Source organism: Peromyscus maniculatus, chromosome 6 (genome assembly GCF_049852395.1).
Source record: "Peromyscus maniculatus bairdii isolate BWxNUB_F1_BW_parent chromosome 6, HU_Pman_BW_mat_3.1, whole genome shotgun sequence".
Lineage (NCBI taxonomy): Eukaryota > Metazoa > Chordata > Mammalia > Rodentia > Cricetidae > Peromyscus > Peromyscus maniculatus.
This window is the reverse complement of record NC_134857.1, coordinates 47,064,799-47,079,308: the sequence shown is the minus strand read 5'-3', so window position 1 is coordinate 47,079,308 and position 14,510 is coordinate 47,064,799. Positions and strand designations below refer to the sequence as shown.

The 14,510-nt window shown below is 41.7% G+C and overlaps 1 protein-coding gene across 5 annotated transcripts in view; it reads right to left on the bottom strand.

The window, feature by feature from the left end:
• Positions 1 to 14,126, bottom strand: part of Lekr1 (leucine, glutamate and lysine rich 1) — a 183,175-nt gene extending 169,049 nt beyond the window's left edge. For 4 of the 5 annotated variants that reach the window (XM_006972624.4, XM_076574196.1, XM_015989713.3 and 1 more), the window contains exons 1-2: positions 14,016 to 14,126; positions 10,684 to 10,772 (exon numbers count right to left, since the gene is read on the bottom strand). In XM_006972624.4, coding sequence (XP_006972686.1) covers positions 10,684 to 10,731 — 48 coding nt within the window. In that variant the 5' untranslated portion in view covers positions 10,732 to 10,772; positions 14,016 to 14,126. The remainder of the gene's footprint in view (positions 1 to 10,683; positions 10,773 to 14,015) is intronic. The other variant, XM_076574195.1, reaches the window with a different exon arrangement.
• Positions 14,127 to 14,510: the final 384 nt, after the last annotated feature.

Here is a 14,510-nt window from a genome sequence, read left to right as displayed (position 1 = left end):
GGGTTTCTCTGTGTAGCTTTGCGCCTTTCATGGAACTCACTTTGTAGACCAGGCTGGCCTCGAACTCACAGAGATCCGCCTGCCTCTGCCTCCCGAGTGCTGGGATTAAAGGCGGCGGCGGCGGCGGTGGCGGCGGCGGCGGCGGTGGCCACCACCACCACCACCACCCGGTGATAACAAGCTTTCTAATCTCCATCTCATCCTAGTTTTCCCTGAACTTGTCCTATGTGTTTCCCAACATGACATCTAGAACAGAATGGCTCAGTGTGGCAGATCTTAGAGAAGAGAACAAGAAAGGACTCAAGCATCTCACTGGCAACATTGTTAGCAATACTTTCTAAGAGAACCTGAGTCTGAATCACTCTTTCATATTTCAGCAATTTTGTGTTATAGCGGATAGTGCAACTGACATCATGCTAATCAATGCCCATGTTTAACTACATACATACTGTTCTGCTTAGCAATGTGACTGACTTTATCTACACACCCACCCTCACCATCACTGATCGATAGCCCCAAATTATACTTTGGACATGGAAGACCCAACCTCTAGGCAGGAATAAGCGACCTTATGGAATAATATAAAAGAAAGTATTGAAGAGTTAGGCAGTTAGGTTTTCCTAGCAACTATAAGGGTGAAGCATCCTGTGTATGGTACATAATTAGCCATATTACTGGGCTGAAACACACAGAAATAAGCTCAGAACAAGACACTGTGACTCTAAAGAGAGAAAAAAATAATGGGAAGAGTCTATGTCCTAGGCCTAATGGCTTTCCAGTTCCTCACCACAGTTCCTCTTGATAACTGAATGTCCTACTCACATTTTGGGATCTTTGTCCAGACTTTATATTCTTTTTTCCCCTTACGCTACTTACTCCTTAAAGCCAATATTTCTAATCTCTTCTGTGAGCACTAGGCTTTCAGATACAAGTGCAGAACTACAAATGTTAATGTAAGTATATATCTTACATCATCTACATTCAAATATATGCATATAAAACAGCATATGTCACACATGTGTATATATATATACAGATTTATAGACACACACACGTAAGATGTATGTTCGATATGTTTTGAGGCTGGAACTTCACACACCACATCACCTTAGTTGACATTAGTCCCATTGACTAAATACTGTTCCAATAGATCTCATTATGCAAGTATTAATTATCTCTGCAACTACCCTAAAGTTATTCATACCTCGTATATTCATACATAGTAAGACAAACTTTATCAGACATCTTCATAAAGTCCATGTATTCTATGCCTCCTATAGTTCTGAGAGCTAGTAACCACAGACACAAAAATAAGTGAAGGCTGGAGAGATGGCTCAGACGTTAAGGGTACTTGTTGCTCTGCCAAGGACCTGTGTTCAGTTCCCAGCATCTGAATGGTGGCTCACAACCAACTGTAACTCTAGTTCCAGAGGATCCAATAGCTCCTTCTCAACCTTCATGGGAATCAGGAACAAATGCAGTGCATATTTATATATGCAAGTAAGCCAGTCATATGCATACAATTTAAAAATCTAAAAAAAAAAAGAGAGAGAGAGAGAAAGGAAGGAAGGAGGAAGGAAGAAAAAAAGAAAGAAAGAAAGAGAAAGAAAGAAAGAAAGAAAGAAAGAAAGAAAGAAAGAAAGAAAGAAAGAAAGAAAGAAAGAAAGAAAGAAAGAAAGAAAGAAAGAAAGAAAGGAGAAAGAAATGGAAATGGGCAAGATAGCCCAACAGATAAAGATGTTTACTGTCAAGCCTCACAAACTAAAGTCAATCCCTGGGATCCACACGATGGAAGGCAAGAACCAGCTCCTGTGAGACATCTTTGTACATGTGTTGTGGCACACATAAATACACTTAAAATAAGTATAATAAAGAAAAAATTAAATGAAATAGCAAGGCTCATGTGCTACCTTAGTGAATGTAAAATTGGTCCAAGGGTTAGAGCCTTTACTCATGTACCCAGGTATGGTAGTGCAGGCCTTTAATCCCAGCACTCAGGAGGCACAAGTGGTAGGTTTCCAATAGTTCAAGCCAGCCTGGTCTGCATAATGAGTTCCCAGGTTAGCCAGGGCTATACACTATGACCCTGTCTCAAAAAAAACAAACTAACCCTGATAAGCCACACTTTAATAATGTACTCTTGAAGTCTTGTCTGGAATTAAAATGAGGCTTACTTGTCAGTCAACAGCATTTCATTCATGGTACAGCATTTGCATATTATCCTCTCTAGCAGGTTTCAAGATAACAAGAGTGACTCTCCAATCCCATTCAAAATACTGTCAGTCCTTCAGAAGCTAAATTCATTGAGAACAGATGGATACTTCCTAGAAGACCCTTTGCTCGTCCTGAGTTTTGATTCATCTCATTAATTAGAAGATTCTATTGCTTACTCTAAGGCATTTTATCCCTAAATTTTGTCCTTTAGTCACAGCCTTTTTCCTCCTCCTGGAAAATGCCTTATCCTTATTCTAAAGAAAATTCTTGATGGTTACAGTAGACTTGCAGCTGGATATATGAAACAAACCATATAAGCTTCACATTGTGAAAGGTATTAAAATAGATATATTCATCATAACAATCAAGGGATGAAAAGCTAAAATAAGTAAAGCAATGCATTTTAAAGGTTTTTCTGAACGTTCATCAAATTGTGATCTGGAAACAAAACAATAAAATAATAATAGGCCCAAAAGAATGGTCTCCAGATTTGGCCAAGCATAATATGGGGGCCCTAAGTCATCTCTTAAATAAATATACAACCCACATAGATTTTCAGGGATGTTCAATTATAAATAGTTTTCTACAGGCAAAACTGTAACAGAAAGGATATAACCATTTTCAAATTCTTAGTGTCTGATGGACTAATTGCTTGGGACATTTTCTGAAGCTTGAGATGTTATGAAATACTGTAATTATGGATCCAAATGAAGCAAGTAAAAGTTCTGTATTTGTTGTGAGTTGTAATTTGTGCTCACTTCTTCTAACTCAATGTTCTATCATCTCATTTCCAAAGTAACATAATAGCATGCTGTCACTCCTGACAAAAGGGCCGTCATTAACAGGAAGTTCCTGCCTCTTCTGCTGGAGGCAGCATTAGCAAGTAGAGTATATTAAACAAACGCAGATCCACTTAAAAAATACATTAAAGCCAGATGGTGGTGGTGCATGCCTTTAATCCCAGCATTCAGGAGGCAGAGGCAGGTGGATCTCCATGAGTTCGAGGCCAGCCTGGTCTACACAGTGAGTTCCAGGACAGGCTCCAAAGCTACACAGAGAAACCCTGGCTTAAAAAATAAATAAATAAATAAATAAATAAATAAATAAATAAATAAATAAATAAATAAATAAATAAGTAAATATAAAAACAAACTTCATAAATGCAGTGTTTGTGCTCTTAAAATTATAATTAATATAAAAATGATAACTTTTAAAAATTAAATTAGGCTTCTAACCTTTGTCAGCATTCCTGACCATACTTAACTACAAGAAGCATCTAACAGCCTTGTGCTGCCAGGTAAGGCACAAACCACACTTAAGGGCAGGTCCTATGCCCAGCAGTAGATGACCAACACAAAATGAACTCAAAGATATTTTTGGAGAGTATTTTGTCTCACATTGCTTTGTATGGGCATTTTTTGCCTTACTGATCTTTTGTTTGTTTATTATGGTTTCTAATTTTGTATTTTTTAATATTTATTTTTACTTTATATAAATCAGTGTTTTGCCTGCCAGTATGTCTGTATGTGGTAATCAGATCCCCTGGAACAGGAGTTACAGACAGCTGTGAGCTGTCATGTGGGTGCTGGGCATTGAACCCGGGTCCTCTGGAAGAGCAGCCATCAAAGCCTCAAAGCCCACTCCCACAGTGACACACTCCAACAAGGTCATACCTCCTAATAGTGCCACTCCCCATGGGCCAAGCATTCAATAGGTATTCATGGGGCATACCTACTCAAACCACCCCTGTCTGTAAATAAAAATCTTGACAGCTTGAGCTTCAACAAAGTTAAACATCTTTGCTGCTACATATCAGGAGAAAATATTTTCAGACCATATACATGGTCAGTAGCCAAATTATATAAATAATTCTGAACTGGCCAGGCAGTGGTGGCTCATGCCTTTAATCGAGGTCAGCCTGGTCTACAGAGCTAGTTCCAGGACAGCCAGGGCTACACAAAGAAACCTTGTCTCAAAAAACCAAAAGAAAAAAAAAAAGAATTCTGAAAACAACAATTTACAAACAATTAGAAGAACAACAAAGAACACGAAGAAACATTTGACCGAAAAGGACACACAGATACTGGTAATTTCTTTTTCTTTGCCATGATAAAATACTCTGAGAAAAGCAATTTACAGGAGGAAGAATTTACTCTGGCTCACAGTTCAACGGTACAATGTATTAAGGCAGGCGTGTGAAGGAGGCAGAAGCCTGAAGCTGCTGGTCACCATCAGAAAGCAGAGAATGTTGAACACATCCTGCTGGTCAGCTCTCCTTCTCTACACAGTTCAGGATCCCAGCAAGGGAATGGTGTCACCCACAGTGGGCAGGTCTTCCCACCTCAACTGTAATCAAGATAATGCCCTTCGAGCATGCTCAGAAGTCCACCTCCCATGTAATTCTACATTCTATTAAACTGACAGTTAACACTAACCAAATACCAAATGAGCATATGATGTTCTCTATTACTAGATTTAAATATATATATATACAAATTAAATCTCCAGTGCGATCACTACACCTACTGACATTCCCAAATGCTAGTAAAGATTTGGAAAAGTAGATCACTCAGCTAAGTGGATACTGCAGGGAAGAATATAAAATTGTATATTCACTCTAAGAATCAATTTATCATCTCTTAAAAACTAAACCTACCATAGGTCCTTGGGTATTTATATTACAAAATAAAAAACATATGTTCATGTAAATGCCTTATATGTGTTAGCCAAAATCTGGGAACAATACATATACAGTTCAAAAGATGAATGAAAAAAGATTAAATGAACTGGTGCATTCACAACATAGATTATATCCAGTACTAAAACTCAAGAAATTTGTTAGGTAGTGGTGATGTACACTTTTAATCCCAGCACTAGGGATAGAATGTTTTAAAAATATTTTTACTAATGAATTACTTTTGGATCACAGCATTAAGTAAATAGTGTTTCCATAAATTACACAGTTTTCATCATAAGGTGTCAAAACTACAAGAGTTTTAAACCACACACACACCCACCACCACCACCACCACCACCACCACCACCTTCCAAGATTCTAGATCTAACATTCCTAAGACCACTTTCTTTTATTCTCTGCTCTAACTCAATACAAAATCTGAACCTAGCCACAGTGGTCCAAAATGACCTGAAAAATTAAGTTTATTTTCTCTGGCAATGACAACCTGTGCTTGGAAATATAAAACTGTTATTCGGAATAAATTTCAAAGTCCCGGAGTACTAAAATGACTTGGCTGAAACAGAACACAGTGAGCCGTTAGTGCTGGGGAGAGGGCTGTTATCCGGAAAGAACAGCGTGCTCTCCAGCCCCTACCCTGCCACTTCTGCTCTGCAAAATAAACAAGGCTGATGACTTCTTTACTTTGTGTCCAGCAGTAATAGAGATCTCCTGAAGCTAAAACCTTGTAATGTCTTCATTTTCTCATCATTTTAAAAACAAGGGATTAGCTTTCTCTGTGTGGACTGACTTTCCACTACTTCACTGCTTTTGACTTACCCACAACCCCTAGCAAAAAAAGCAAAAGAAATTTGTTTATTTTTCTAACAAGAGGACATGATAAGTCCATAAAGTGAGTTGACACTCACAAGAGGAGGAGATACACAATTATTGCTTTGCTGATCCCTCAGTTCTGTTTTCGACGTGAACTGTCAGAGTAAAAGAATGCTGCATTCGACTGGCAGAATACTGGCAGAAGCTTCCAGCAACACTGCTGGTTATCTGAGGTCAGAGACAGGTAGGGAGCAGCTCAGCCCAGAGAAAGAACAGACTCAGAGATGGTGCTAAATGCACACAGAAGGAATTGTAGAGTCCAGCAAAAGACAAATGGGACACATAGGCCCCATGGGCCTCTTGTACATTTTCTGTCACTTAAGGAGATGGAAGTCTGAGAAGTGCTCTGTGCTCAGCTGGAAACTGTGATAAAAAGAACCAGGAAATGAAAGTCAAAGATTATCTTCCTTCTTCCCTAAGATTCCCTGAGGAGATGAGACCAACAAAAGGAGACTTAATCTTTGCCTCTAAGCAGGCAAGAGACTCCAACTTGAGCTTATTAGCATCATCATTCTTCTCCACTCTTTCCTTTGATGGCCATCTCTCTCACCTCCTTTTTATTTCCTCCAAGTGTCCTTTCTCTGGTACTGCTCATTTGCTATTAACGGTACAGTGAAGACAGCCATCTTCACATTCTAATGCACTGCACACCCATTATCATATCACACAGCCAAAGTACAGAGAGAAAGAAGAAAGGCTCTCTCGCCTCTCCTCTCTGATTTCTGCACTAGCCCTCCTTGCCTATACACAGAAAAAGAAAATAAAGAAAACACAGCAGGGCTTCTTTAGGAAGAAGAACCAGACTATAAAGTAACACAAAAAAAGTAAGAGACAAGAAAGAATGAAAGAAGAAAAAAAGGCTTTGAAAGACATCTCTGTCACTGTACACTGATTCATCCACCTCAAGTCTTTTTTCCTCAAGGAAAAAAAATGGAGCATATTTTCTAAGCCATTATGAAAAAAAGTCCCTTTTTCTCCATCATAAAAATGAATCAATTCTAATTTGAATTATTACTGTTATCAATACAAATTATACATGATAATTATCCTTAAGTGAAGTGCTTATGAACACAAGTGGTTCAGATTTTAGATTTTCTCAGACTTTGGGTTGTATGTATATATAAAATGAGATTTCTGAACTAAGACCCAAGTCTAAATACAATATCCATTTATGTTTTACACCTGTGTTAAATGCCTAGCCTAAGTGTGATCCTACACAACATCTTAGTAAGTGCATGCATGAAACAGAAATTCACAATGTAAAACTTACATTTGTAGATAATATAAGCACTTGAAAATTTCCAGCTTTTGAAGCATTTTGCATTTCATATCAGGGATGTCCAATCTGAATATTCATATATTTACCATGATTCTCTATAGAATAACTTATGCAAGTGGGCAACACAGAATACTGCCTGATGATTAGGTAATTAAATAAATATGGACAATGCAGATAACACATAGGTGAAAAGTTTCAGAAAAGAAAAGCTTATTTTTGAAGACCTTCTAAGTTTGGGGGTGTCCATACACATTTTGGTTGCTTTATCTGGTTCTGGTCAAACCACCAGAAGAGCGCATGACACTAATGGGTATAAAAGTGTTTTTTTACTTAAAGGTATCTAACTTAGGTCTGAAAAGAAGCACAAATCTATACTTTACCTTCTACACACTGGGCAGGACAAGGCTCCAGCTAGTAGACTTGTCCCTGGTGTAGACAGCTGAGCCTCTCTGGCTGTCCCTACTCTGCATTGCCAGCATAGTCCTGCCATCCTTACCTCTCACTATCTCAACATGACAAAAGCACTCCCCAGCTCTAAGTCTATAGAAAACTCAGCTCTCAGGAACCAACCCTAGGTCCGTGTCTTTGACACAAAACTCCACCTCTGACGACCTCCGGTACCCAGGGATTGCGGTCTTCAACTCTCCACTCTCACACGGACAACTTGCAGGAGTCAGTTCTCTTTCCATCATGGGTCCCAGGGGTCCAAATGAGATCATCAAGTCAGGCAGCAGATACCTATAGCAGCTGAACCACCTCTGGCCTCCTGGGCACTGTCTTATATGAAACTGAAATCATACCACTGTCTGGTAGATATTTAATGTTTCTTCATTTTCTTTCCAACAAGTGATTAGGATCTGAAATATGGGTTTTTGCTTTTAGTGGGTTTTTTTAATGATTTTTTTCATCTCTCTCCCACACTTAAGCTATTTCACAAAAGGAACACAGTTCAAGTGAGAGGAAGACCTTGAATTTGTTCAAACCCATGGAAGAACTATTTTTGAGGTATCAGCATAGTCAAGCTTCCTATGTGCTTAGCATTTGACAGTTAACTACAAAGGTAAAGAGAACTGCATGCAGTGATTTAAAGGATCCCTTCTGGTAACTACACTTCCTTTAAAATTTCCATAAATCTGGATGGTGGGCAGCAAGAACAGCACCAAGTCAAATCGATGCTGTGATTGATGGTAACAGGCTGTCCACAGCAGCCGGAACAGTGGCAAAAGCCCATCTGAATCTGAGCATGGTTTTCAATGGAGAGTGATAAATTACTAGTTAATGAAGAGCTGGCTGTAAGGCTGGGGTACAGCTCTATTACAGACATGCTTGAGACATTCATTTCCTAGCAGGATTAAGGGGAGTAGGGAGCTGATGCTAGACTTGCTAGGGAAACTGTATCAATAGGAACAGCTAAGGTATAAGGTTGTAACTCACAATTCATGTCAACGATGTTTGAAGAGGTGATTTTTTAATTATTATATTAACAATATATGGATTGTAAAACTAAATATAGAAGAAATGCCTTTGCCTGAGAACAGATGTAAAGTAATAGGAAGGGTAGCATAAAAAACAAGAATTGCTTGTTAACTAGACTAAACGAATTATGAATATGAAATTAAAGCTTTAAGACAGCTCAGCAAATAAAGATACTCATGGCCAAGCTTGACAACCTGAGTTAGATTGCCAAGACCCACACGATAGAAGAGAACCAACTCCCATAAGTCATCCTCTGACCTTTGCATGCTGTGGCACATGTTGGAGCATGTGCGCGGGCGCGCACACACACACTTGTTTTAAATATGAAATTGAAACAAAAGGGGGAATTTACCTTTTCTCGGGATGTTATACAGGCACTGTTATTAAAGTACTATTAGAATCACTACCAGTACTAGTACTAAGTTCTTACTTAAAAACTTACGTTTTCTTATAAATAAGCAAAGATATGGGGGATGTGGTCATTTGATTCTCTAGATGCAGCTGTCAGGCTTTCCCTTGCTGCCCCGGCTGCCTTGAGTTAAAAAGACTGTCGGTCGGATAGCCAGCTGGACTATTCTAGGCCAGCATCTGCCATTTTGCACACTTCTGAGAGGTCCTGAACAAATGGCACAATGATCACAGATGCCTGCTCTGGCTCCTGAAGATGCAGCCATAGCTAGAACTGTTTCAAACCATTTGTACCAGAGTTTCTGCTACTGCAGGCCTAAGTAAACTCTAGATGACCTAGGCCAGAGACAGGGAGCATTTTCCATGGTGGCCTAGCAAAGTGTCTGTTACAGACAGGCACAAAGGAGACATTGTCTTGTGTGGTGCCAAGACAAAACCGTTTGCGTGGGAGGTTGGCTGCGGTTCCAGCAAACACCTTTTCTCTGGCTACATAAACCGGCTGTGTGCTCACTCAGGGAGCTGTGTTTCCTCTCTGTTTGCCACACTGGGCTCAAGAAACGGCTTCTTCCCAGGGGTGTCCTCTCATCCACATTTGGTGGCACAGGCTGAGCTGGTAACAAGAACAGAGACAGTGGAACGGATCAGCGGCAGCAGTCATGGCTGGGCAGCCAGGACACCGAGTCACAGAAGCAGCAGAGCAGCCAGCTGCTCAACAGCTGGAGTAAAGCAGAGCTGGAGGGTCAACAGTCCAGGCTGTAAAAGCAGCAGAGTGGCAGCTGCAAAGGAGGTGGAGCCACTGAGCTGTGCATGTGACCACAACGGTAGCAAAGGAACATTAGTAACTGCCCCAGACAGACAGTGGCAACTCAGACAACGGGCGTAGCAACAAGAGGCCACTGAACAAGCCAAGCCAGGGCAAGAACGAGAGGAAGCTTGGGAGGACACACAGCACGGGACGCTGGAGCCTGTGAGGGGCCAGAGAATTGCAGGCCCTGGTCACTAGAAGACTTTCAGGAAGTGTAAGGCCTTTAAGGCCAGGAGTCTTCAGGTAGTCCCAGGCCTAGGAGCTTAAACAGTGGTCACCATCAAGAGCTTAAGAATCTCAGCTTCCTAGGTCTACACAAGAGTGAAATACTTGTAAAGCTAAGGGTCTTGGTACTCTAAGCTCGCACAGGAACTCTAACACTTCCAAAGCTAAGGCTCCTGCTCCTCAAGGCCTGCCCCAGAGTTGAGTACTGCGGAGAGCTACCCACTTTTGTTCCTGCCTGCCTGCTACCAACACTCAAAACTGCTAAGAGATAATAAACCCTGGACAGCTTCCCCGTGCCTCACCACAATTCCATCTGCACAGAGCAAAGGACAAAACCGACTGGTAAGAGATTAAAATCGTATCTAAACACCAGTGTGGCGATGCTCACCTTTAACCCCAGCACTCAGGGGGCAAAGGAAGGCGGATCACCGCCAGTTCCAGGCCTGCACGGTCTATATAGTGAGTTCCAACCAAGTCTACAATTAGACTCTGTCCAAAACAAAACCAAACGGCAGCTGGCACATAGTGAATGGTGAGAACTGATGGATGTGAAAATGCATTATGCAAAAAAAAAATCACAAAAAGTTACAAACGTGAACATTAATCATTGGCTCTGTCAGAGTTTTTTAAATTCACTCTCCTATGCTTTAGAATGACCTAACCACTAAAACACTCCTAATGTTAAACTCTTATAATGCAAGATCATACCTTTTGGATTTCTTCAGGTAATGCATGCACAGGAATGTGACGATTCATAATTCTCCCAATGTACTGAGAAAGCACTGCAGAAAAACAGTCTAAAAACATTGATGGCAATAGTCAGAATTCATACATTGACAGGAAAATTCAAATGATGTAAAAATTCTTAGTATCTGGGGACAAACCGGCAATAAGTACTTTGACAGATGTTTGTTTTATCGAGTCCATGTTAGAAGGTACAATTTAAGTTTTTGTGGTTAGTCCTTAAGCCACATGGGGAGCTATAAAAATTATTGACATATAACTTTTCTATTTTTCAGAAAGTTATACACTAACAATAAAATAATAGTGGTTTATTAATTATTTGTTTTGCAACAGAGTAACTAAGACTTTAAATAGACTTTCAGTATTCTAAAATAACATTTTTCTGAAAAGATTTAGAAAGAAATGTGCCAACAAGGCTTTTTGAAGCTATGAAGCACAAAAAACACTTAGAGTTACTAAGTTGGAATACATAGACACTGAACAGAAGAGCCACCAAAGTATCAAAGACCACATGCCAACTGCAGCCAGGATGGATAGCTATGCAAATTTACCTAGATTGTACTTTTAACAGATTTTCATTTTCTAACAACAACAATTCAGTATAAAACTCTTTTTATTGCTTTCATGAAACCACAGGAAACAGAGACATTTTCTTCCTTCAGATTTTTCCCAAATTGGACAAAGACTACCCCATCCAATTTTACCAGTGAAAGATAAATCTATCCATGGAAAGGGTAAAGAGGACAGGGAGATGGCTTATTGAGTAAAGTCCTGGCCACACAAATGTAACTCCAGCACCCACAAATACAGGGCTGGTATGGAAGTCCACCTGAAGTCCCAGACTTGGGAGTCAGAGACCAGGGTTCCTAGAAGCAAACTGGGTAGCTAGACTTGCTGAACTAACCAGTTCAGCATTCAGATGAGGGACCCTGTAAGGTGAGAGTGATGAAGACACTTGGCATCAACCTCTGGCCTGCACACATACATAAACATGCATACACAGGTGTGCCCATGAACATGAATACATACCTGCATACTAACCACACACACACACACACACACACACACACACACACACACACACACACACACACACGAGTGGAAGATGCCAAGTCCAGCATGGTGGTATGGAGTGGTGCAGCGGATTCAAATGATAAAGACACAGATTCCCCAGCAGAAAAGAAGGTCTAAAGTGCTGTGGGATGGTCTTTCTGTACACTGTGAATATGTGTTGCTACTATTGGTTAATAAAGAAGCTGCTCTGGCCTATGGCAAGACAGGTTATAGCCTGAAGGGGAAATCCAAGCAAAGATACAGGAACAAGAAGGTGGAGTCAGGGGAGACCCCAAGTGCCACAAGGGGAACAAGATGTAATGGAATACAGGTAAAGCCACGAGACATGTGGTGGTATACAGTTTAATTCAAGGTGTCAGAGCTAGCTAGCAAGAAGCCTGAGCCATAGACCAAATAGTTTGTAATTAACATTAAGCCTCTGAATGATTATTTTAAAAGCAGCTGCGGGACCACAGGACAGAGAAATGTGTCCGGCTACACTAAAGCCCATGACTGATACACAGAGGTAATGTTAAGAGTCAAGAAAGGAATATTGACCTATCTTTTAGGTGGGGATGGAAAGTTAGCAAAAGCTTCCTAAGGTTGTTTGTGTTAGGTCAGGGCAAGAGACTAAAGACAAAAATAATACTGGTGTTATTATTGCAAACTGCTCAACCATTGGTGGGAGGGAGATTCCTCAACTCTGTGTTAGCCCACATATCCCTCATTTCAGTAAGCTGCTGTTTAAAACAGACAACTCATGAGTTGTCTTCCCACATATAACACAAGACAATGTGTATATTTGGCAATGTGAACTGAGGTCAACCATGAGAGTTAAGTTAATTACGTCGAACTGGGTCCAAGCGACCAAGTACATAATCTGATGTTTGGCATACTGTCACAGTCACATGGCAAGAAACCAGGCGGCTCATTATCGTCAGTTAAGCCACCATTAGTTAATGGAAAGGATAATATCTTCAGCTCCACTAGGAATATTTTCCCCTAAAATTACCAACTAATTCTCCTTGTAAAGTACCATCCACCAAAGTACTAGTGAGCATGGGTCTAAATAACAGTATAAATTTAAGGTACCAGTGGAACGTATTTTATTTAGTGCCTTCACTGTGACTCTACCCCAACCTATTACTATGCCACCAGAAGTGGCAGCCTTCAGACTAAGAAAGAAAAATTAAAAATAGCACCCTGGAAAATTAGAGGGCCCTCCAAAACACAGGGTTGGGGGAGAATCGGAATGAAGTGTTGAACTTGACTTTGATGCACATCGCAGAAAAGATGGTAACAAGATTAGGGATCCCATTCTTTTCATACAGCTGAGATACATGCATTGCCTTCCTCCCAAGAGCATCACAAATTCGTCCTCATATAACAAGGTCTTTAACACTGTTTGCTATCCATTATTGTAAAACCCATGTAAACTGGGGCCACAGTCTGTGGGAGCTAGTTGCTTTTCTGCTAAGCAGTGAGTGCAGATGGTTTCAAGTAGGAAGGCAGACACCTAAATTCCCCAGATGACGACAGAGACACTACTTTCTTCAATGTTTATTTTTTGTTATGCCTATATTTTAAGGAAAAGCCCACTGGGTCTTTATAAAGATTTGAATACCCAAAAAAGAACAGAGGAAGAATTCACAGATAATTCAGGGTTTTTTGGGGTGAGGGAGGGGAGTGTTTGCTTTTTGGCAAGAGAAGACTTGGAATTTTTAATTTGCCCGTCCATTATTTTGCCTGTTTTACCAAACAAGTTCCCTTTGGTCTTTCCCATTATACATGTGTAAACTGCCCTGGGCAAAGAACAGTGGTACGTGGTTGCACCTACGTGGGGGTCACGAGAAAGACGTGTGTTTTCAAATGCAGAAACGTCCCTGGTGGTTCATTTCCGATTCTTACACCAATGTCACGCCCGGTCATTAACTCGAGTTCTGTTTCCAGGCCCTTCCTCAAGTACCATTCCGGGGACGTGAATCACATGAGGGCAGGTCAGGGGCAGGAGAGCGAGCGGGAGGTCACGTCCCGAGACTGGAAACAAACCGCCTGACCGCGCTTGCCCAGGCCTGGCCCAGAGGCGGCTGCCCTGTCTTCCCGCCTCCCCGCTCCCGCCTCCCCGCCCCCACCGCCCCCGTCTCCCCACCCCCGTCCTCCCCGTCGCCCCCGCCATCCCCGCCGTCCCGCGCCGCTAGCCTCCGCGCCGGAACTGAGGAACTGAGGAAGACTGTGACCCTCACCTAGCCCGGGACTCCGAAGGACGTGAAATGGCTTCCCCGGTCTCCCGGGCGACCGCGCTGCACGTTGGCCTGACGTCAGGGCGCGGTGACGTCACTGCCCACGCCGTCGCCGACGCGGAAGCAGAGCATTGCATCACTAGGTGCTCAGAGGCGGAAGCTGGACGCAGGTGGCGGGGGTCGGGGGAGAGAGCGGATTTACGCACAGTTCCGTGACGGGCAGGGATGAAATGGGGCTCTGGAACTCGCGGGGACAGCGGGCAGCCGAGGCTGATGAGGGGGCGGGCGGTGCGGGAAGTGGGGGGCCATGTGGTGTACAGCAGGGGCAATCGTGGCTCTCAAATGGAGGGAAAAGATGCGTATAGATGACAGGATATGCAGGGAAGCACGTTCTCAGCCATTGCTGGGAAAAGCTTGCATAGAATTTCATTCTGGTCCAAAAGTCAAGATAAAGGGCTTAGTTCATGAGGATATTAAGACGCGCTACTCCACACTCAT